At 49.1% G+C, this 23,471-nt stretch overlaps 2 protein-coding genes across 5 annotated transcripts in view; one reads left to right on the plus strand and one right to left on the minus strand.

The window, feature by feature from the left end:
• Positions 1–18,412, plus strand: part of CIAPIN1 (cytokine induced apoptosis inhibitor 1) — a 135,845-nt gene extending 117,433 nt beyond the window's left edge. The window contains exons 1-9 of one of the 4 annotated variants that reach the window (XM_061369075.1): positions 8,315–8,349; positions 12,318–12,493; positions 13,297–13,449; positions 14,950–15,026; positions 15,247–15,415; positions 15,607–15,680; positions 16,011–16,126; positions 16,663–16,732; positions 17,202–18,412. In XM_061369075.1, the coding sequence (XP_061225059.1) occupies positions 12,337–12,493; positions 13,297–13,449; positions 14,950–15,026; positions 15,247–15,415; positions 15,607–15,680; positions 16,011–16,126; positions 16,663–16,732; positions 17,202–17,312 (927 nt within the window). In that variant the 5' untranslated portion in view covers positions 8,315–8,349; positions 12,318–12,336 and the 3' untranslated portion in view covers positions 17,313–18,412. Of the gene's footprint in view, positions 1–8,314; positions 8,350–12,317; positions 12,494–13,296; positions 13,450–14,949; positions 15,027–15,246; positions 15,416–15,606; positions 15,681–16,010; positions 16,127–16,662; positions 16,733–17,201 lie in introns of those variants that run through there. The other 3 variants (XM_061369076.1, XM_061369077.1, XM_061369078.1) reach the window with 3 other exon arrangements.
• Positions 13–8,302, minus strand: COQ9 (coenzyme Q9). Its single transcript, XM_061369074.1, has 9 exons — positions 8,169–8,302; positions 6,976–7,144; positions 6,253–6,388; positions 5,767–5,909; positions 5,417–5,501; positions 4,140–4,244; positions 2,176–2,331; positions 1,694–1,747; positions 13–117 (listed from the first exon to the last, which is right to left on the minus strand). Exons 1-9 carry the CDS (start codon positions 8,230–8,232, stop codon positions 82–84), a joined length of 948 nt encoding a protein of 315 aa, XP_061225058.1. The 5' UTR covers positions 8,233–8,302; the 3' UTR covers positions 13–81.
• Positions 18,413–23,471: the final 5,059 nt, after the last annotated feature.

Consider the following 23,471-nt stretch of genomic DNA (forward strand, 5'->3'; position numbering starts at 1 on the left):
AAGAGTCCGTGCTACGCTGCAGAGTGACTTTATTGGTGCCGAGGAAAGGCCGGACCCGCCCCCGCGCCGCCGGGTCTCTCCTCACCGGCGCTGGTTCAGCCCCGCCAGGTTCTTGATCTGCGGGGCAGAGGGAGAAGCGGGTTCAGTGCTGATACTCCGGGGCGGCGCCTCTCTCCCCAGGGCACGAAGGGTCCTGCCCGGCCCCGAAGGTTTCAGCGCTGCTGCGCAGCAAGTCTGGCCCCAGAGGAGCCGCCTGGGCTGGGTGAGGAGGGGAAGAGAGCTGCGTGCTCGGGGCGAAAGGCACCTTCTGTGCACAGCCGTGAACGCAACAGTGCGGGGGAGAAAGATCAGCATGGATCCAGCCACGGGCATCCTATGGTCTGAACTTGCTCTCCCGGCCAGGATGTTTCAGCGTGGCTGTACTTCACTGTGAGGGTGCTTAGGCCCTGGCACAGGGTGCCCAGAGAAGCTGTGGCTGCCCCATCCCTGGCAGTGTTCAAGGCCAGGTTGGACACAGGGGCTTGGAGCAACCTGGTCTAACCACTCTGCTGACTCTTATTCTATTTCTGTGGCCACACAGACTCTGACAATGAATTTAAGCTTTTGAGGGACTCAGCTTGCTTGTCCATTTTGCAGAGACCTGGAGAGCTCAGTGTACCTGTCCAGCTGTGCACTCACTCCTCCTGTGCAGCACTCTTGGACATGGAATGTTCTGCTAAGGACTTGTGGTCTGTAACAGTTAATCTACTGGGATGATTTTGCCCTAAAACAAACTGCCTGTAACCCCCCATCAAAAGCAGCCCAGTTCCTCCTGTTCATCTGCACAGTGGATCTGCTGATGTACAAGAACACACATAGAGCTTGGGAATGTCTCTAGTGGAGGGTCCTTTTAGCACATGCACGTGTGAAAGCAGGGAGAGGCTAAGAAACACTGAAGATGTGAAATGATTCCACCATAACTGCAGGGGGAAGGAGGTGGGAGAAATTCTTAAGCACTGTTTCATACAGTAAAAAGTATTTCTAGTTTATGTTTCAGCCTGTTTATCTTTTAGTGGTAAATTAGAATGGATTTCTGATAACAAGCAAATCACTTTACTGCTAAATGCAATGTGACTTGTCTAAAAATAGAATCACAGGGAGACCCTGAAGCCCTTCAAAACCGTTCCTGGGTACAAGAAGGATTGTTTTGTATCCCAGAGGAAAAGCAGCTTCCTCTACATGGACACAAAGCAGTCCAAGATGCTACCAAAAATTGAAAGGATTCTTGGAAGCCCACTGCAGTCAACTGGAACAGCTTGGGGAAGTCACCCTGCTGTGGCCTGGAGACAGGTGCCACCTCCCAAGTGTCCATGGTGGCATGGGCTTTCCGTCAAGATCTCCAGGGCAGGCACTGGCAGAGGAAGAGATCTCTCGAGAAGTGATGTAGAACAGTTGCATTTATTCTGATCACTTGTCTCTCATCCCTAAAGCTCACCCTGTAGCTTCATACTTATTTTTTTATGCTCTATTACAAGTTATTTCACCCCAAAACAGTGAACTTAACACCAAACTACCCAGAAAATCATCCTTACATGTAGTTATGAAAGATTATTCATTTTCATGCTGTGTTCTAGATTTGGGACGAAAAACATGCTGAAATTCAGCATGGAAAGGTAGAGAAATTATTCTGCCCTTACAGCCCTGCATTACTTACAGTAACTGCAGCTCCCATCAGGCCCTGGACAACCGCTTTTCCTGTTGACCGTACCTAGAAGACACAAGGGTAACGGCAACCACCTTTTGCTTCCTTTGGCAGTTACATTTGTAGACACACAAGTGCAGAGACATAGCACACAATAAACATGTATTTACTACAGAAAGGTTTTGACAGAAGCCACGCACTGCAGACAAGTGATAGCCAGAGATAAGAAACATGGAAGACATTTCCTGGGAATATACGTCTCCAAACCATAAGGCCAGTCTGACAAAGGCGGCGTGTAATTCTACTAGAAAATACATGTCATTTTAATAGAAAATACCTTTTTACTAGAGGATTTACTGCATTTATGCAACCACCCCTCAGTGCAAGGTGGTCTCTGCAGCTGCATGGTCTGTGTAATTGGGAAGACAGGTATGTCTGCACGTGTATATGGGGAGAAGGGGCATGCTGCATGTATACCCCACCCGTAACGTTACCTGATCAGCTGCATTGCCCATGCTCATGGCATCAGCTATTCTGTTTTCCAGGAAGCGCCAAGTCTCCTCAAAGTCAGGGGATGAATCCTGCAGCATCACCAGTTCAGTGGAGTTGTAGATGCCAGTGAGCACAGCTCGACGGGTGTACCAGTTAAACTACAAGGGCAAGGGAACGAGAGAGAGGGGAAGTTGTGACCTGAATGCAGATCAAGGATACAGCCCACAAAAGCAGACTGGAGAATGGCAAAGGAAAACAGCATTCCAACTGCACATTCCCTTCCCTGCTTAACGTGTGTCTCTATGATGCAGGAGGCCACCAGCCAACACAAACATCTGATAGCACAGCTGTTCCTATAGCATCAGATAGAGGTCAAGTACGGCATCTAAAACTGCTGAACAAGACCTCCAGCACCTGCTGCGGGCTGCAAGGCATCCTCTCTTCCCTGTGTGTGAACTTGTGTGCACCGTGCCCATCTTTGCTTTACAGATACCTAATAGGCAGTGCAAAGATCTGAAGTGAGAAAAAGCTATACTGAGCTGTGAGCTACAGTCTGTACCAGATACAAGCATGAAGAAAGGGAACAAACGGGACAGAACAGTGCAAGACATCACACAGAGACACACCTTTCCCAAATCCTATCATTGAAATGCCAGTACTGCCTGCTGACTCACTAAATGCATCAGCACATTGCTAGCAGCAGTGCCGTTGGATGTGTTACAACAAAAGGTTACACAATGCAAAGAGGCACAAATAACTTCAACTCTTCAGTCTTTCCAGTTGCACTTGAACCTCTGTCAGATAACATATAAAAACACATTTTAAAATGAGGCTTCCACTTCATTTGCTGCTACTGCCTCAAAAAAATACTGGCTCTTCCATGCATGACTACAAAGGCCTTGTTTTTGAAAACAAGCTGGATGGAAAGCTCTGCACTGCCTGCACCATGATGAGGGGAAAAACTAGAGGAATGCTGCCACTTCCAGCTGCATCTCTAAGGTGCCCAAGACCAAACGCTTTCTGTTGATTTCTCCTTCTGCTCTGAAAAACCCACCCAAAGAGGTCTCTGAGGCACTCGCATACTCTACTGAGCTCCTGGTGTGGTGAAGAGAGGTCCACCACAATTGACACTAAACCCTGCTACTGGGAAAGGAGGAGGGGGCTGAGCACCACAGCTGCCCAAAGGAAACTCATGTAACTGGCACAAAGGTGCCAACAAAAAGACAAACTTCAGTCCCTGTGCCTGTGAGGAGATTTTCGAACAGCTCAGTGCAGACACTAACTGACACATCAATTGGACATTCATAACCCAAAAGGGACTTGCAGTTCCTGATGCAACCACAGTCTTTCACATCTCTTCTGGTTTATTCCTTTAATTTTTCTATCATCTTATTTATTTTTCACTGCAGTAGCTTTTCTTTTATACACAGATAAAAGCAGCTTATTAAAGTACTTTATTAACATGGTTCATTCAGCTTTTCCCATTTCTCCCTACATCTATATTAATTAAAGTAATTTATTAATTGCTTTAATTAAGGTTATAATTTTCTTTCATTTCCTGGCAGAAGGATGAAAGTTTTAATGAGCTGATGGTATTCTGGGGTAGGCTCTTTAAAAGTTTTTAAGTCAAATCTGCAAATGTTACTGCTGGTGGAACAGACATGTGACAGAGACACACTGCTCATGCACTGAATACAGATCAAGGTTTAGGCTGAAAATCACAAGAATTCTGTCTAGGAAGGTAAGACCTTTAATTTGCACTAATCTCATGGGTACTAATTTGCATTTAGTCTTATTGGCTCTTAAAACCTGTTGGAAAGGACCCTTGGGTGCTTCTGAAAATGTCTTTCTCATTCAACAACAGGATCGTTTCAAGAGAGACATGGCACAACGCCTGCTTCAACCCATCAATTTGTTCAGGCACTGAGGGGTAGCCCCACACAGTCTGCAAAGCACCAGGACTTACATCTGTGGACTGGTCTCCAGCATACTGCCAGATATCATCAATCATGCTGGCGAGGAGGTTAAGGCTGGACGGGATGTTACGCGGGAGCAACAGGATGCTCAGAGCCTGCAAAGGAAACACAGATAAATGGGAGAGATGAAGGAAGAAGGATATAACATTAAGGCAGACCAAGAATGCTCTGTTATCTTTGCCCTGCTGCTGTTGACTTGCCTCCAGCTCCCAGTGACAAGTCCTCCCTGCTCTTTTCAGCTTTCCAAGTGGCAGGATTTGTGCGGAATGTGTTGGAACACTATGGCAGCTGAGCTCAAGCCTTAGCCTGTCCTGGAGCTCCATGCCCCCTGCTCAGCAAGAACCCCACTATGTTGTCTCTCCCAGGCTGCCTCTCCAAGCACGGAAACAGCACAGCCTGAACTGACTCACACTTGCACTGTGCCTCTATGGGCAGGGAGTCAAATTTCTGATTTCTCTTAATTTGACTTTGAACTCAGAAGCAGCCACTAAAAGCAGAACAGCCACTCATAATGGCCCTACTGGAATCCTGCAGGCTTTGAACATAATAACACAAGACCAGAGAGTCATAAACCACTCACATCCCTCACAAGGCAAGTTATGCTAATCTGCAACAAACTCATGAATTCTGTCTTCTCTCTCTGTAAGGAATGGTGGATGCAGCTGTCCAGAAGCCAGCAGTGATTCTGGACAAGATGGTGACTTTGCAGCCGTCTCTGCAGCCCATGGTTGGGAACTCCTTGCTTCTTACAGTGGCCAAAATTCAACTCCTTTCCCACCCTAGAAAGAACAGCTTGAGACTTAAATCTGAAGTTTGAAGCATGGAGCCCTCTCAGTTCACAGATCTGCCCTCAGATTGTCAAAGTTTTGTCACTTGCATGCTGGGCAGGCAGTTTCCTGCAGCAAAGCAGGAGTTCCATGTTCCCAGGTGTCAGGTGATACGGGTGCAGCCAGAATGCTGCTGCAAGGAGCCTGACTTGCAGTGACACTGCAACAGGACTGAGCAGACATGGCTCATCCCCTGGGATCCCAGATGGTGAATAATGAAGCAGTTTGCTTCTCCAGAACTGCAAGAAATTGTTGTTCTAAGGACACCTCTAACTGCTTCCTGCCAAGGCTGCTCTCCTCTTGAAGCCTACAGATCATGTGAAGCGAGTGAGGGTTTCTTTTACAACCCTGAACTACTCTGATGGAGAGACTATGTTGAAGGTCACAGTGTGTTTAAAATACAAATGAAAAAGGAGACAATCTTGATATTCATTTTATACCTGGGGCCATTTCTCAATATACGGAATCAGCATCCTCAGTCTGGCTTCCACAGCATCCTTCAGGAACTGATCTGTAGGCTTCTTCCTGGGTAAGGAAAAACCCCATATGTGAAGAACATCCAAATTAAGCTAAATTCTGAACTTGAAAGATCAATCGCTTGCCTGCCTCAGCAGTAAGTATGTGAAGTATTATGCATCCTTCATGCCTTTGGTACAGCTCTGTGAGGATGATTTTATTTGGCTAAATTAATTTTTAACTTAAAAGTATCTGTGTCCCAGGAGGCCTCTGTCTATCCAGTCCCTTTGGCAGAGTCTGCCAAGGAAGATCTCTTTTCATAGCCAATACTCACTCTGCTTCGCCCAACTGCACTAGCTTTTGTTCCTGCTCCAGCAGCTCAGACAGCTTGGTGTTGCACTCGGACACAAAGTGCAGGATCAGGTCACTGCCATCACTGTGAAACATCCCTGCAGCAGCAACAGAGAGACCCAGGCTCTGTAGGGAAGAAGGGAGAAGCACAGACCAGGTCATACACTGCTAAGCAGGATCCAGCTGTGAAAAGTGTTGTATTTCTTTTGTGAACAAAGTTATATGAATTTAAACGAAGCAACACAGCATTAAAAAGTACTTTCTGTACGTTTTCCTTTCTTTAGGATCACTACTTTACATTGTGCCTTACTGTAATCCTAACAAGGTTATTCTGTAGTAGCTGGGGCACATCCCATTTGCTGACTGGGTTGCATCACCCAAGAGTATGTGGGGGAAGCATGCAGGCCTGGCTGTCTGGACTTAAGCTTCATCCAGTTTTCAACTGGTTTGTTGCTTCTCTCCCACATACCTTGGCTCCCTCTGCAATGGCTTCTGCAGTCCAGCCATGTTCAGGCACAAACTCCAGCGCTGCTGTGAGGATTCGGTGCTGCAGCTGCTCCTCGCTCTCATAGTCCTCAGACTCCTGGCCACCCTGGCCAGTGTAACTATGAGAAGGTATTGTTACAGGGAGGTAATGTCACCATCAAACACCAGCAACCTGGACTCTGCCACTCACTCGCTGCCGCTGCTGTGTGCTGGCATGCTTCTGAGATCTGCTTAGTATAATTCTCACCTCCTCCTGTAAAATCCTTCCCTCTCAGGAAAAGGATTCTTAATGAACCTTTGCTATAAGAGAAAAATACAGGAGGGCTCAATCTAGGTGCCTACATGAAGATCAACCAGCCTCAGATTACCCCTTCTTTAAAAAACCAAGCTAAACTATAAGCTTTTCCAACAGGGACTCTACACTTACAGAAATAAGGACAATATTGTCCATATTTTGTACGAATTTACATAAAAAACCAGGACTGAAGACTTGTGTTTTGCAGCCCAGATAGGTTCCCCCTTGAAAGCAAGTTCTATCCTGTCTCCACATGGGACAAAGGAATTTGCACTGTTTCAGCAAATCAGCTCTCCAGTTGCTGCAGTCTGAGGCTTCATTAACTCTGGATCTCGTCTTCAAGCTTCAATGCAAATTTCAGGAAACCAAAGTCTATTGGCAGGACAGCACTAGAAGTAGCCAGTGAGTTACCTGGGATAACGGCCTTGGTATTCCTGCTCAGGCTGGTGATCAGCTGGATGTGAACCGAACTGATGCTGAGAAGATGCCAATGGCTCCTTCTTCTGCTCATCGAAGACACTCCTCAGCACAGCTGAGGCCTGGAGAGCACGCTGTGGTGGGTAGAGCTGGCACTGGAGCACTGAAAAGGAAGCCAAGATTTAATGTCTCTTTCCAATACGAGGAAGCACAGAAAATTAAGACGAAGCAGAGAGCTGTGGTAAACCCCGGTGAAAAGAACAGAAATGTGTAGATTCCGAGAAGCATCCCTCTCAGCTGGGCTCACATTTACTTGGTGAAAATAAAGTGAAAATGTTTTGAGAGGAAAAGAATTGTGCAGATGGCACATATAGGAAACAGAGATGAGTTTTCCAGTCTTGAACTGGAAACCAGGCACACAAACATGCCCTGACTACCCTGCAGCATGCTCACTCTCTTTTTTGGTCCCTGACAAAGGGAAGGAATGAGAGGAGTTGAGAGAAAGGCACTGACCCTTGAGCCTGGGACAAGAGGCAGGTAATATCCCAGAGAACGAACAGTGTTAACAGACACAACCGAGATCACGACACATGTTTCTCAGGTGACTCAAAGGTCACACAGCTCTTGATTACAGCTGCTCTGTGAGAAGTTATAACTGAACTGCAATAAGCTTGGGTTGCACAGCCCAAACTTAACCATCACCAAACTTCTCCTCAGCCCCCCCAAGTCCCCTTGAACGCCTTGTGCAGTTTCAGGGCCTAGAAGGTGAAAGAGGCTTCACTTCCCAAACATACTCCTGCGGCAGGCTATGTGTGTCCAGCCTGCCTGACCAGGGTCCACAAACACCAGCCTCAGCCAAGACCAGACCTAAGCCTGAGCCTGGAGCTGCGGCTGAGGCTCGGCCTGAGGTTGGGGTTGGGGCTGGGGTTGGGGTTGGGGTTGGGCTTGGGCTTGGGCTTGGGCCTGGGCCTGGGCCTGGGCCTGACGCTACTACACAACTCCGTACCGCCCCCTAGCGGCGCCGCTCCTCTGCCCTTCACATCACCTTCCCCGCTCCACCCGGCCCTGCCCCGCCCCGTCCCGCCCCGCCGTCTGTCCCGGGCCTCGGCCCCGGCCCAGTCACGGTGGCACGAGGACGAGCACGCAGCATCCCCACCCACCAAGCCGCGCTCCCCCCCGCCCCTCACCGGCGCGGCCCCGCCAAAGCCGCCAGCCCGCCAGCCGTACGCCCCTCGCCGCCGCCGCCGCCATTTTGGAAGCGGGCAGCAGCGCGATTACGTCACGGCGCCGGGACGCGGCTGTGACGGCGTCAGACCGTAATGACGCGGGAGAGCTGCGCTGAGCTGAGCTGAGCTGAGGTGAGGTGAGGTGGGTCGTGCACGGCTCGGGGGACTCGGGACGGGGACTCGGGACGGGGACTCGGGACGGGGATCGGGGACCGGGACGGCTGCTTGGAGGCCGAGATTACCGTTTTCCCCTTTAAAAAGGGTTCCCGGAGGCTGCGCCTGTGGCGGCCGCTGCGGGGGGGCGGGACGGAGGGGGTGTGTGTCAGGGAATTCGCATGTGGCATTCCTTCGTGATATTCCCTCCCGTATCTTGTTTTTTAATCTGTTGAAGCTCGCAACCTCCAGTATTATTTGCAGCCCTCTCCTTGCCCTGTTTTGGGCAGTGGTGTTCCTCGAGGGCTGGTAAATGTGTGTGAAAGTCAGATAAAGTTTTCTTTATGCTGGGCCCAGCCCTTGGGCCTCCTCCCTGCGTGGCACAAGGTGGTGTAAGGTGGGAGTCCTCTTCGGTGTGGTAAGTGGACTGGGGCTCTGTTGATGCAGTTTGGGCCTGAACGGGTACTTAAAAGTCACAACCTGCTGTTGTCGGAGGAAGGTGCGTCTTTGGATTCAGCTTTGCCACGTTACCCTAACAGCTTTTGTATCTTTTGTGGGGTTTGGCCATCTTCCTAGGGAAAGATGACATTTTAGTAGGATTAATATGTGTGGTTACTAGTGTTAACTGGCTGTTGTAGTTGCTTAGCTTGTGTTGCATATGTGTGCAAGGCCAACTGGGAGGTGCTATAACCGGGAGCTCATAACCAAGATCTTCCATTCCTTAACTGGTTGGTGAGGTGGGCTGCATTAGCACAAATTCCTGCTAGAGTGGGTCAGACAAGGTGCAGAGTTGTCCTGTTCTGAACATGTTTGCAGTTTCCAGGAGAGTGGGGTCCACAGCACATAGAGCCAGAGGAACTGTGGGTCAAAATCCACTCCACGCCTGACTGCAGGCAGCTGCGTTGAATCTGGCACAGGGTACCCGTCAGTTATGCTTTCATGACAACATGGTAGCAGTAAGACACTGCCCAGAGTGTGTAATGTAATGATTTCTGGTGACAACTTTAATTACAACAGGCTGTTCCAAAGCAAGCGTGTGGCTTGTAGCTGATTGAAGGTATACTGGGGAGCTGGTGTGCTCACTTGTGTTCCCTGTTCTCTGTGCTTGTGTTAAATGGGAAGGAAAACAGGTTTGTATTGGAAGTGCAGAGTTAAAGAGACTTGGTGATTGTTCCCATAGCTGGTGCTGCTGTGAGTACAGGTGATTATGACACTGCTAGAGTGCGGATTTTCAGCAGGCTCTGTAAGGAATGCATTTTTTAATAAAATACTGGTGCACACGGGTTTCTCAAAGCTGTCACTTTCTGTTCTCCTCTGTGCAGTTGCTCACACAGTGTCACCACGAGGTGAGAGTCTCAGTCTGGAATGCTGAGAAGGCTGAAAATTGCTTTTCTTTTTTTCTTTTCCCCTCGTGTGCTGCAGAGGCAGATTCTGCTAGGTCAGGTCTTCCCTGAGTGGGAGAGACAAGGCAGTGTTTAATATCAAATGGAAACCATGCTGAGGCACATAGACACAAGGGGGCGATTGGTGACAGCCAGTGTGGCTTCATTAAGGACAAGTCATGCCTGGCCAATTTGGTGGCCTTCTGCGATGGACCACAGCACTGGTAGATAAGGGAAGAGTGACTGACATCATCTATGTGGACTTGTACAGTTCGACACTGTCCTACACAACATCCTTGTCTCTGAACTGGAGAGACATGGTATTGATGGATAGACCACCTGGTGAATTGGCTGGGTGGTCGTACTCAGAGAATTGTGGTCAATGGCTCAATGTTCAAGTGGAGATCAGTGGCAAGTGGTGTTCCTTCGGGGTCGTAGTTCAACAACTGTGTCGGTGACACGGACAGTGGGATTGAGCACTGTCAGCAAGTTTGTGGTGACACTGAGTTGTGTGGTGTGGCTGGCACGCTGGAGGAAAGGGATGAGATCCAGAGGGACCTGGACAGGTTGGAGAGGTGGGACCATGAGAACCTCATAGAGTTCAGCAAAGCCAAGTGCAAGGTCTCTCCTGGGTCAGGGCAATCACAAGCACAGCTACAGGTTGGGGGAGACTGGATGGAGCAGCCCTGAGGAGAAGGACTTGGGGGTGTTGGGTGATGAGCAGCTCACGATGACCCGGCTCCCCATAACCCAGCTTCAGCATGTGCTTGAACCCAGATCCCCCCGATGTGCTGGGCTGCATCCCAAGAACATGAGCAGCAGGTTAGGGAGGGGATTCTCCCCCTCTGCTGTACTCTGGGGAGACCCCCTTGCAGTCCTGTGTCCAGCTCTGGGGCAATGACACAAGAGGGACATGGAGCATGTCCAAAGGAGGCCACAGAGATGCTGCAAGGCCTGGAGCAGCTCTGCTCTGGAGCCAGGCTGAGAGAGCTGGGTTTGTTCAGCCTGGAGAACAGAAGGCTCATTAAGGGAAGACCTTAGAGCAGCTCCAGTGCCTAAAAGGCCTACAGGAAACCTGGAGAGGGGCTTTGGACAAGCGCCTGTAGGAACACGACAAGGGGGAATGGCTTTAACCTGACAGAGGGGACACTGAGATGAGCTCTTAGGCACAAGTTCTTCCCTGTGAGGGTGCTGAGGCCCTGGCATAGGTTGCCCAGAGAAGCTGTGGCTGCCCCATCCCTGGCAGTGTTCAAGGCCAGGTAGGATGGGGCTTTTAGCAACCTGCTCTAGTGGAAGGTGTCCCTGCCCATGGCAGGGGGTTGGAACTGGATGAGCTCTAAGGTCCGTTCTAACCAGTCTGGGATTCTGTGATGAAAAAGCTGTCACTAGTCTGGAAATCCAGAAATGCCATCCAGTGAGGTGGGCTGACGCCAGCCTTACAAAGTTTAACCGTGCCAAGTGCAAGGTCCTACACCTGGGTCGCGGCAATCCCAGACACAGGTACAGGTTGGGCAGAGAAGAGATTCAGAGCAGCCCTGCAGAGAAGGACTTGGGGGTGTTGGCTGATGAGAAACTAGTATCAGCCTGCTTCAGTGTATGCTCGCAGCCCAGAAAGCCAACCACATCCTGGGCTGCATCAAAAGAAGCATGACCAGCAGGTCGGAGGAGGTGATCCTGCCCCTCTACTCTGCTCTCGTGAGACCTCACTTGGAGTATTGTGTGCAGTTCTGGTGTCCTCAACATGAAAAGGCCATGGAACTGATGGAGGAAGTCCAGGGGAGGCCACGAGTATGATCAGAGGACTCGAGCACCTCCCACATAAGACAGGCTGAAAAAGTTGGAGCTGTTCAGCCTGGAGAAGAGAAGGCTGCGTGGAGACCTGATAGCAGCCTTCCAGTATCTGAAGGGGGCCTATAAGAATGCTGGGGGTGGACTCTGCATTAGGGACTGTAGTGATAGGACAAGGGGTAATGGGTTAAAACTGAAACAGGGGAAGTTTAGATTGGATATAAGGAAGAAGTTCTTTCCTGTTAGGGTGATGAGGCACTGGAATGGGTTGCCCAGGGAAGTTGTGAATGCTCCATCCCTGGTGGTGTTCAAGGCCAGGTTGGACAGAGCCTTGGGTGATGTGGTTTAGAGCGAGGCATCCCTGCCAGTGGTTGGAACTAGATGATCTTAAGGTCCTTTCCAACCCTAACTATTCTATCATTCTAAATCCTTTGTATGTCTCTATTAAAATCTTTAAGGAAAGCAAGTAAGTTTTTTGTTGTTATTTAGTTTGGTTTGGGGGTGTTTTGGGGATTTGGTTTGGATTTTTTTTAGGCATGGCCTGCAGTTGCCCTACAAACTAGCCCCTTAACCGGAGTGAAACTGAATTACGCCTTTGAGTGTAGCTATTTCTGAATGTCATGTTAATGCTCAGCTTTGGGGAACTCTACTGCCCATCTCCAGAAAATAATCTCCATTTACTAAAAGAAGTCAATGTTCTGTGATTAAGTCAGTCCACAGATGTTCATGCTGAGCTTGACAATAACCCTTCCTCTGTGTCCCTCCCCTGACCCGTTGCTGCTGTCAGGTTTGCTTCTACTGTGGACATGGGGGAGTACAGAGTCGCACCAGGCCAGCGCGTGGCTATCATCTGTGACAGCTCCTCGCCCGTTGAAGCCCTGAAGGATTTGGTGGATAAAATTCAGACACTGGTGGGAGATGGCAAACGCGTGTCTGTGGAAAATGTCAACCAGCTGTCTCAGTGTAAGAATTAGCTTCATTTTTTCCCCTTTCATTAAAGGAAGAGAGTGTTTCTGTTGTGTGAGCTGACATCTCTGGGGTCCCAAAGTAAGAGGAACGTGGAGCTGTTGCAGTGGGTCCAGAGAAGGCCATGGAGATGCTGCAAGGGCTGGAACAGCTCTGTTCTGGAGACAGGCTGAGAGAGCTGGGCTGGGGCAGCCTGGAGAACAGAAGGCTCCTGAAGGGGAGACCTTAGAGCAGCTCCAGTGCCTAAAGGTGCTACAGGAAACCTGGAGAGGGGCTTTGGACAAGGGCCTGTAGGGACAGGACAAGGGGGAATGGCTTTAACCTGACAGAGGGGACACTGAGATGAGGTCTTAGGCAGAAGCTCTTCCCTGTGAGGGTGCTGAGGCCCTGGCACAGGTTGCCCAGAGAAGCTGTGGCTGCCCCATCCCTGTCAGTGTTCAAGGCCAGGTTGGATGGGGCCTGGAGCAACCTGATCTAATGGCAGGTGTTCCAGTCCATGGCAGGAGCATTTGACTTGGATGTGCCATAAGCTCCCTTTCAACCCAGACTAGTCTGGGGTTCTGCTTTCTTCCATGATTTGTACGTCAGCACTCAGAACAGCAGTACTGCTAACTCTTACCATCAGCAGTACAGCAAACAAAGTGATATACCCTAGTCTTGCTTCCTATGGTGACTTTAATCAGTTGTTGCTGTTGTACACAAGCATCAGGGATGAGGAGGGAGGTGGAACTGATGTGTTAAGCAAAGCTGTGTGTATAAATATGTAAAATTGTACCATTTTCCCCTTTCTTGTTTTTCAGCTGCTCACGAGGAGTCTGTTTTTGACGTGATTCTCTCTGGCATGGTACCAGGCAGTACAGCGCAGCACAGTGACGAGGTGCTGGCAGAAATAGCCCGGATACTGAAGCCAGGGGGCTGTCTCCTCCTGAAAGAACTGGTGGTTACAGAATCAGGTGAGAGAATCCACATCAGCCTTGCTTTCATGGAAACATAGCAAGTCTCGTGAGGATTAGGCTGAAATGGAAGGATAGGAACCCTGACTGACCTTCAGTGATGTTCACTCTCTTGACACACTAACTTGAATAGTAAGGCATTTATCCTGTGTTTAACCTGGTAGCCATTGAAGATATTTGCAGTCACTCTTCCCCTGTGAAAATCCTAAAAATAGTTTGGAAAGGACCTTAAAGCTCATCCACTCCAACCCCCCTGCCACGGGCAGGGACACCTTCCACTAGACCTGGTTGCTCCAAGCCCCATCTAACCTGGCCTTGAATACTGTCAGGGGTGGGGTGCTGACAGAAACTGCTGATAGACTTGGTCCTAAACTACCTTGAAAAGGCATGTGATGATAAACAGGTGCAGATGTTGTGTTTCCAAGGAGCTTCTGAAGTGATTTTAAAAACAGGTGACAAATGCCAGGAGAGGCTGCCCCAGAAGCCAACTGAGAAGTAGGTATCCAGAAAAGGTACAAGTGTTTGGGCTTAAGTTTTAAGAGTAAAACCAGAGCATGTGCCAAGGAACAGCTGGTGGAGTACAAGAGGAGGTGAACACAAGATTATTTCTCTGAACTGTACTTGACCTGCATTCAACTTTGCTGGCACAAGGTGCTGGTTCAGGGTGGAAGTGGGAACTAACACATGATGTGGTAAGAAGAGAAGCATCTGTGCTGATGACATTTGCACTGACACAATCTGCAGTGCTGAAAACTGTGGTGTGAGTGGCAGCAGAAACACCGTCTTCAGCTTGGGAAGATTTGCCCATGTTTTGGAGCTAGCAGTGGCTCTGTGGTGCAAGTGGTACCTTAGGGGTAGGGTGGAAGACTTCTGGGACACAACTAAGAACGTGCAGATCTGGAGGAGATGAAGTTTCTTTTTTCCAGAGTCAGGCTGCAATTTGCTGGACTAGCAATAAAGAGTAAGTGGGACTACTGAGAGAGGGTGAATGGATTCTGTTCAGCACAATCCTGTGCCCCAGCAAATAAACCTGTAATGAGTTTCTGAAACAGTGAATGTGTAAGAGCTTTTGCCTGCAAGAATGAGGCTCTTGACTGTTGCTTCTGAATGAAATGTTCATTTAGGAGTCCAAGTTTCGAAAACCTCTAGAGTTGTTCACTTTAATGTGTAAAAACATTTTGGGGGAATGTTGTTTGGGTTTTGGGGTGGGTTTTTATCCTTTTTTTGATGAGCGTTAATTGGGTTGAGGAAGGTTCAGGCGTATATAGAACAGATCTGAAGCAGGTCTGAAGCTAGAGCAGCTTTGTCACACAGGCTACTACTTTAATGAACAAGCTGCTTACATTCTTCTGGTTTGCTCCTGTAGTCACACAGAAAAGGCCCAGTTTTAAAGCAGAGGTTTGGCTTCAGCAGTTCCTTCTAAAGGTCTTGCTCTTCCAGGTTTCTCGGTGATCTCTATTCTTTTTCTTCCCTTCTACTTCTTGCTTTTGTGTCTTCCAGGAAACAACAGCAGAATCAAGACAGCAGCCAAACTCCTCACAGCTCTGACTCTCTCTGGGTTGGTGGAAGTGAAGGAGGTATGTAGGTACTGACCACTTCCAAAAAGTCCCTTGTGATGTATGTAGCGATTCCTGGGGACTTGCTGGGTGACAGGGTGTTTAGCTACCCTGGTTTACTGTAAATGTGCTTGACAAAGGTAGTGGTTTTCTTTAGGACTGAAAATAATGATTGTTTGTGTTCACTGGGATGCTGGAGTGGGGCTTCTGCAGTGTGATGACCTAAAATCTTACATTGCAGCTGCAAAAGGAAACACTGACCCCAGAGGAGGCTCAGTCAGTCCAAGAGCGTTTGGGTTACCAAAGCAATGATCTACTCATTGTTCAGATAGAAGGCAAGAAGCCTAATTTTGAAGTGGGATCCTCAAGTCAGCTCAAACTTTCCTTTGCCAAGAAACCTGGTGCTTCAGGTAAGGAGTGGTGCGTGCTACATTTCCAATTGCCTGCAAGCACCCCTTGGAAGAGGGAGACAGCTCACCCCAGGAGCGCTACAGTAAAAAACTGTGAAGTGGAGCTTTCCAAAGTTGTTTCAGCTTTTTGCTGGGAGTAGGCAGGGCAGAGGCAGGAATAACTACTATTTCTTCCTTTGTTTTGGCTCCAGGAAAGCCCTCTGTGGACCCAGCCACTGCCAAGCTGTGGACACTCTCTGCCAGTGATATGAACGATGAAGAGATGGTTGGTATCTGGTGTAGTTTGTGAGGCTTTGCTACTATTCCTTCTATCTCCTCTTCTTTCCTATTCTAAATAGTTTCAGTCATGCCTTTTGGGAAGCTTTACAGCTTACGATGCATAAAAGCATCCCTAGGGCAAAATACCTCATATGTAAGGTCTTGAAAGCCCCGAGGTGTGGTGAAGGGTGGAGGGGAGACACAGGTAAAGGGGGCACAGCTACAGCACTTTAATGTTACTGCTACAGATAGCACCATTTCTTTGGATATAATACGGCAATGGCATTCCCTGCTGACAAATTAGTTTCCTGCATATTCTCTTTCATTGTGTTTTGAGGATCTTTTGGACCCTGATGAGCTGTTGGATTCAGAGGATTTGAAAAAGCCAGATCCATTGTCCCTCAGAGCTCCATCCTGCAAAGAAATGGGCAAGAAGAAAGCCTGCAAGAACTGGTCAGTGTTGGAGTTAGCATATTGGTGAACCTTTCAACTGTAACATTAAACCCTCAGAGCTGGATGGGTTTTAAAAAGATTGTGGGCATTTTGCTGTTCTTCAGAGCATAATTCTCTTGGTCCATAGCTTTCCTTAATTATTTTAATGTAAATCCAAATGCAGTGAGAATTGACTAGCTGCTGCAAAGCTGCTACAAATTACCACACTGATGTGATCCACAGCTTTCCTGAGGGTGGCTACACAGTTTGTGCAGCCTTGACTAAAACCCTGGTTTCTCAGATCTGAAGAAGAAAGAGCACACACAGCAAATGCCATACAGCCGTTTCCTACTCAGTTTAAAGGTGAGGCATGTGCTTCAACACTTGTTACACAAACCGTGGTGTTGAGGAGCAAAGTGAAGGGCAGGAGCGTCCCAGTGTCAGCTGTGCCATGTGACAGAGTGAGGGCTGTTGCCTGTGAGTAGGGGTGGAAGGAGTGTTGATGACTCACAACCTTTAAACAGAAATGTGCAGGTGACTTCTTTCTTTTTTTCCAGCACGTGTGGCCTGGCTGAAGAACTGGAACAGGAGAAGAAGAGCGCACAGCCCAAATCTGCCTGTGGAAATGTAAATAGTAATTTTTGTTCCTATGCTTTGCAGTGCATGATCTCGAAGAACTGTGTTCTCTAGTGAGTGCCCCCTAGCCTAGCATACTGCTCCCAAACACTGCTTGTGCTGCTTCTGCCATTGCCCATACACTCTGCATCACTGCACTGTCCCTGTGGGAGTCAGAATGAACAGTGAAGCCTCACCTCCCTGCTCCTGTGCTCACAGGGCAGGTCACCTTGCGGGAGGGAGCCAGGGGGGATTTGGGGGCTGCCCCAGCCCAATACACAGCCATGTCTGGGCACACTGCCTGGGGGGAAGCTTGCACAATGCCCTGCACAGCTCTGCTAACAAGACATGCCTTGGGAAGAGGGTGGAAGGGAGGTGTTTTCTATGCTGACATGCTGAGGAGCTGGAAAAGCCATATTCCAGGGGAAGAGATCTGAAAGTTGCTGCTGGTTACAGAAGGTGCCTTTGTTTCTCTTGGAAGTGCTACCTCGGGGATGCATTCCGCTGTGCCAGCTGCCCTTACCGGGGGATGCCAGCCTTCAAGCCTGGGGAGAAGATCCTCCTGAAAGAGAACCAGCTGCATGATGCCTAACCAAGACATCTCTGGATGTCCCATGAATGACTCCTCTCCTCTCTCATCAGCCTGAGGTTCTTCCTGCAGTCCTTCTCATCCTCTCAAACTCATGCTTTCCAGCCAATACTTCTTATGGGAAGGGCACTGTGGGCACTGACACTGCTGTGAGCTCATCACTTGTAGTCAGCCTTGGGATACCTTAATAATCTTTGGTGACAAGTGGCCTCATATGTATTAGACTTCAGCATGTTATGTTTTGTTTTAGCTGGCTGGATTTCATACTGGGACACTGACCATCACAGCATGTCCCACCAGCAGGCAGAAGGAGAGACAAGTGTCAGGTTGTGTGTGTGTGGCACGACTGTACTTCCCCATGCCCATGTTGTACAGCTTTAATTTGTCCTGATTTTTCCCTGATGAATCAGCAGTTCTGGCTCACTCTCAGGGTGGCACTGGGCTCCTGCTCTCTTTGAAATGTGAACCTGCAGTTCCTTGCCATGTGAAGGTGGCTCAGCAGCTCCTGTCACAAGCCAGGAGCAGGGAGTGCATTAAGCAGCATGTGCTCTGAGCAGCCTGTGTGAAGTGTGGCTGGCAAAATGAATTTCAAGTGTTTTAGGAGCGTGACCACATCCATTTCCATCAAAATGACAAAGGCTAAGTCCCACTGAGAAAACTCCTGCCCTTAAAGCAGGGAGCAGACAAAAAAAGATCTGCCTGCTTCTCTCACACTTTTCTGTCCAGCTAAACTGATAACACAGGGGCAGTCTGAGCCTGCTGCCTCTCTCTGTGGCTGCCAAGTCAGTTACCTACAGTGCCCAATAGGTAAGAACACAGCAGTAATTAACTTCTAGATTATCTGCTCCCACACAGCAGGATACTGAGAACTATTTATTTGTGTGATCAGTGAAGCACCCACAAGCTGCAGGGTGAGGGACTGTTCTGTTTGGGCTGCTCACCAAGAGCGGGAGAGGAGGAAAACCCAATGCTGTTGTCTCTGGGGGATTGCTTTGTTGGGAGCTCTTGCTCTACAAGATGTGAATGCTTCTTGTGCTACCTGAATTACACAGCTGGGATGAAAGGCTATGCTGTTCTTGAAATAAAAGTGACTGATAGTAAAATGTTTGTTTTCAGACTAGTGGTTGGGGCATTCCAAGTGTGTCTCTCCTTTTAGTCAGCCTCTCAGTGAGTTCTGGAACTGTTTAAATGTTGGGTTGACTCTTGGAGTTCTCCATAAACTGTTCCACTGAAAACATGACTCCAGTACATGATGCCCACTGGGAAGAATGGAATGAAGCTGCCCAGGTGAACTTTCTTACTTGGTCAGGGTTTCAGAAAGAGGCTTTCTCCTTGAGTAAGGAGAAGGCTTGCAGGGAGAGAAAGGAGGAAGCCCTTGAAGTGTGCAAAGTGCCCTGTGTGGCTCTGGAGGCAGGTGCTGCAGTGTGAGCTGTGTAGTACTTACATGGGAGTTGGGGGGGAATACAAGAGACTGGAAGCAACAGACCCTTCCTCACCCTCCTGCCTCTGTCATCAGTGAAGACAACTGCCGAGGAGACACGATTTTTGTGATAAACCTGTGCAACAAACCTGTTAGTGCTTCTAGCTTGTGATCTAAAGAAATGGGTAAAAGCCTCTGTGCACCTATGACCTTTGTGAGTTTACTGCCTTTTTTCAGCCTCCCTGGCAGCAGAAGATTGGATCTGTGCAAGTCTCTGTGTGAGAAGTCCCTGATAAAGGCAACCCTTAACCTGAACTCCACTTTCAGGAGTAAATAAGAGGGAGGAGGCAGCAACAGAAGCTTTTGTTATACAGTGATTCACCCTGCTGGCATTGAAATAAGCTGGAAACACTTTCAGATACTGCCAGAGTTCAGTTGATGAAGGTTAAGGCTGTTTAATCTTGCTTTCTTTAAACAGTGTTGCTTGCTCTTGCTGTGCAAGAGGCCTTCAAAGGGTGAGTGTTGGGTAGTGGAGCATCAGCTGGGGGGGAATATGCTTCTGTCAGGGTGGTTTTGAGGAGGTAAATACTTTTAGCCCCAGATAAATACTTTTAGCTCCTTCTCTCATCTGCTACAGCCTCCACAACCCTGCCAGCCCTCCCTCCTGCGTCCATTCCTAGTCCTTATGTCTGGCCATCCACCCTGCACCCAGGAATGTGGCACTTGTCCCTAGCAGGTGAGCAAGCAGAGGCTGTGCCTAGTTTAGAACCGAGTACTTCAGTCGGAAGGGACCTACAATGATCATCTGATCCAACTGCCTGACCACTTCAGAGGTTAAAGCGTGTTATTAAGGGTATGGTCCAAATGCCTCTTCAACACTAACAGGCCTGGGCTTCGACCACCTTTCCAGGAAGCCTGTACCAGGGTCTGACTGCCCTCTTGGTAAAGAAATGCTCCCTTAATGTCCGGTATAAATCTTTCCTGATGCAGCTTTCAACCATTCAGAGAATCCCAGACTGGTTTGGATTGGAAGGGGCCTTAAAGCGCATCCAGTTCCAAACCCCTGCCATGGGAAGGGACACCTTCCACCAGACCAGGTTGCTCCAAGCCCCTGTGTCCAACCTGGCCTTGAACACTGCCAGGGATGGGGCAGCCACAGCTTCTCTGGGCACCCTGTGCCAGCACCTCAGCACCCTCACAGGGAAGAACTTCTGCCTAAGAGCTCAGCTCAGTGTCCCCTCTGTCAGGTTAAAGCCATTCCCTCTTGTCCTGTCCCTACACTGGGAGGTTCAGCTGAGGACCACGTAGGAACCAGGCTGGCAGTGACTGCAGCACTAAGGACTTTTCCACCAGCACCCAAAACCACCATCATGGTGGGTGTGAAGCTTGGGGACCACATCAGGCAGCAACTCCTGGGGAGCTGCAGAGACCTCCCTGGCTGTACTCCCTGGTATCACTCTCCTCCAGGCTGGATGGCTCCTCCACAGCCTCCCCAGGTGCTTCCTGCTATGATTCTGTCCTAAAAAGCCTACCATGCTGGGAGAAGCAGCACTTTACTTTTGTTTCTCTTCTTGAATCAGGCTTCCTCCATGTGGTGAGCAAAGCTTGTGAGGCAGTGAGGGCACTCTCCATGCTCCTGGCATGGAAACCCACCATGGACATCTTGCACACGTGCCTGGAGTGCACATGGGGACAACAGGGCCCTCTGTCTTCTGAAGGGAGGTGGCACATACACGTCTGAGGCAAGGAGGGCATTGTGTTCGTTATGGCCTTATCTCCTCACACTTGCTCAACTGCTTGTGATAGCATCTTTCTGAGAACTGAACTTTGGAGGCTCAGCTCTGACTGAGCACTTCACCTGTTTAAAAATAGCTGAACAAAGCTGCTGTTCCCACCCTTCCTGCCTACACTTGCAGAGTCCCTGAGCTGTCAAGAGGTTATCTCAGCTAGTTCCTTAAGCAGCCCTGGCTGCATTTCTTCACTTTCATGGCTTCTTCCCTGGTTCCTCGTTAAAAACACTATCCCAGATCTGATCCTCACTAACCTCTGGCATAAGAAAGGATGCAAATGCAGCACTATGAACATCCCCGTTTTCTCTACCTCATCAGTTAATGACTCTTGGTGAAGCAATGGACCGAACTTTTCCTTCTCCTTCCTCTTATTAAGGCAATTGAGCAAACACGGAGCCTTTTGCAGCCCTTGTTAGTCTTATCTCAGTTTGTACCCTAGCTTCCTGATTCTGCCTCTGAAACTTAGTGATCTTGTCAGTCTGCTCCTGTCCTTTGTGGGTTTTCTTTCTTTTTTTGACTGGGGGAACTGAACTGAACAGCTGAAGAACTTCTCTGCAGCTGTATTTTCCTTCTCAGAAGCTTCCCCTCTTGCCCCTGTAAAGGATAACCAACTACCAAAGCTTTTAACAGAAGTCCCAGGTGTCTGAGAAGTCTCAGCTATTCTTGGAGTCACAAGCAGTCCCTTTCAGTTCAAGTTGGCTTTTTAAAAACCTTTTCTTGTTAAAGTAACACAATTTATTGTTTCATGCAGTAGGAAGGTGAGAAGTGCTGTGCCAGTCCAGCCCAAGGGCCCTCAGCCTGGCTAGATAGAATCACAGAATCAACCACGTTGGAAAAGACCTGTAAGATCATGAAGTCCAACCATTAACCCAGTGCTGCCAAGTCTGCCACTAAACCATGTCACTTGAGTGCTATGGAATGGTGACTCCACCACTGCCCTGGACAGCCTGTTCCAATACCTGACCACCCTTTTGGGTGAAGAAATTTTTGGAGAGAAATTGACTCTAATATCCAGTCTAAACTTGCCCTGGTGCAGTTTGAGGCTGCTTCCTCTTGTCCTACCCCTTGCTCCTTTGGAGCAGAGACCAGCCACCTCTTGGCTCCATCCTCCCATCAGGCAGTTGTAGAGAGCAAGGTCCCTCCTGAGCCTTCTATTCTCCAGACTAAACCCCCCAGTTTTCCTCAGCTGTTTCCCATCACCCCTGTGCTCCAGGCCCTTCCTCAGCTCCGTTGCCCTTCTCTGGACCTGCTCCAGCTCCTCAATGTCTCTCTTGTAGTGAGGGGCCCAGAACTGAGCACAGGATTTGATGTGTGGCCTCACAGCTGCTGAGTACAGGAGGACGATCACTGCCCTGGCCCTGCTGGTCACACTGGTGCTGATACAGGCCAGAATGCCACTGGCTTTCTTGGCTGCCTGGGCACAAGCTGCTCATGTTCAGCTGGTTGTTGATTAGAAGATGGCTAGCAGCCCCACTGCTGATGCTTTGCTGTCACCACGTCAGGAGGGTGTAGTATGGCTGCCCTCATGTTCCACCCAAGAGCAACCAATGGGTCTGCATGCCACAAGGATGGGATAAGAGCCGCAGCTCAGTGGTGTCTGCTCTAAGCCAAATCCCATGGGCCTTCAGCCACATAGGTTGGAAACAGCCCCCAGGGAGTGACGGGCTGTGAGATGTTACGGAGATCGTCCATCGTGTTTCCTTGCTGTAGCCAGGAGATGTGGTGCATCTCCTTCCAGCCCCAGTTCCTCCTTCAGCTTCTTCAGCCCATTTAACTTAAGCCTTGCCTTTCTAAACTGGGGCACTCCTAGAGATCCTCCTCCTCCAGGGTTGAAGGTACCCAGAAAGAGGCTGGTGAGGATGTCCTGTAGTTTAGTGGAGCCTGCTTCTGCTCTATTCCTGGGGCACAACTTTGATGCCTCTTTGAGCCTCTTCAGTTCAACACTTTCACCTCACATCCCACCCTTTGTCATGAGTTGCTCCCTCAAATACCATCTTCCTCGTGGAACACATAAACCCCTGCACTGGCAGTGCTGACATCCCCACCACTCTGCTTTTATTGTGGTGGCTTGACCTCAGTGTAAACGATGTTGATGACAGAAGAGGCAGGTTTTGTCCCCTTCCTTTCAAACTTCAGGTTGCCGCAGGTCCGGTCATCATGGCTGTCCCCAGGGCTGCCTGTAGGGGACAGAGCACTGAGCAGAGCCCTGGGTTTCCCTTCTGCATCTCCCCTGCTAATATTTGTTCACTAGCGCCACTATTTGCACTGCCAAAGCGTTACCCAGCTTGCTCAGAGGTGCCATCTATTTTGAAGCTTGTAAACCCCCATTTAACAGGAATTAAAAAGTGTCTAGGACCATGTTTTCAGAAACCAATGCTGATTTTACTCTGAAATCCTTTAAATAGGTATTCAAGAGCCAGTAGTTTGGATTTTTTACACAGAGAAGGAAATGATACATGCAAATCCCTCCCTAGCTTACTGTGCTGAGCTGATTCCCCTCCACCACTTATCTGCTTGTGAGCTTTCCTGAAGAAGGAAACATAGTTTAAATAGTAGTTAAAATAATGCTAATGATCACTATTTGAAACGAAGAAAACATATGCATTGGTTGTGCTGTTGTTGCAGGGGAGGACGGGGCTCTGCAGCTGGCTGGCTCTGAGGGGTGACCAAGGGGCAGGAGGGGTTGGCAAGGATTTAAAGGCATTGGAGGGGCTGGAGAAGAGCTCCAAGATGGACACTTCTGGAAATGTGATGGGGTGATGTGCAAGACCGATTTCATTTGCACTATCGCGTGTGCCATAACCAGGCTCTCACCAGCAGCTGGCCAGGGGGAACAGGGTGAACCTTCTCCCCAGGCCAGGACAGCTTCTCCAGGAGGACAGACTCATGCAGGGAACACTAAGTAAACAGGAGCAGTAGGATATCAAAGATGGACATCTCTCAAGCTGGATG

Source organism: Neopsephotus bourkii, unplaced genomic scaffold, assembly GCF_033783945.1.
Source record: "Neopsephotus bourkii isolate Nb327-2 ecotype Australia unplaced genomic scaffold, CSIRO-AGI_Nbou_v1 NB_1474, whole genome shotgun sequence".
Classification (NCBI taxonomy): Eukaryota; Metazoa; Chordata; class Aves; order Psittaciformes; family Psittacidae; genus Neopsephotus; species Neopsephotus bourkii.

Excerpts from the sequence above, each read along its gene's own strand:
- COQ9 (XM_061369074.1), bottom strand. The coding sequence starts at position 8,232 with ATGGCGGCGGCGGCGGCGAGGGGCGTACGGCTGGCGGGCTGGCGGCTT. Across the intron at positions 7,145-8,168 it reads GCTTTGGCGGGGCCGCGCCG|TGCTCCAGTGCCAGCTCTAC; the intron begins GTGAGGGGCGGG and ends CTTCCTTTTCAG. Across the intron at positions 6,389-6,975 it reads TACCAAGGCCGTTATCCCAG|TTACACTGGCCAGGGTGGCC; the intron begins GTAACTCACTGG and ends ACCTTCTCATAG.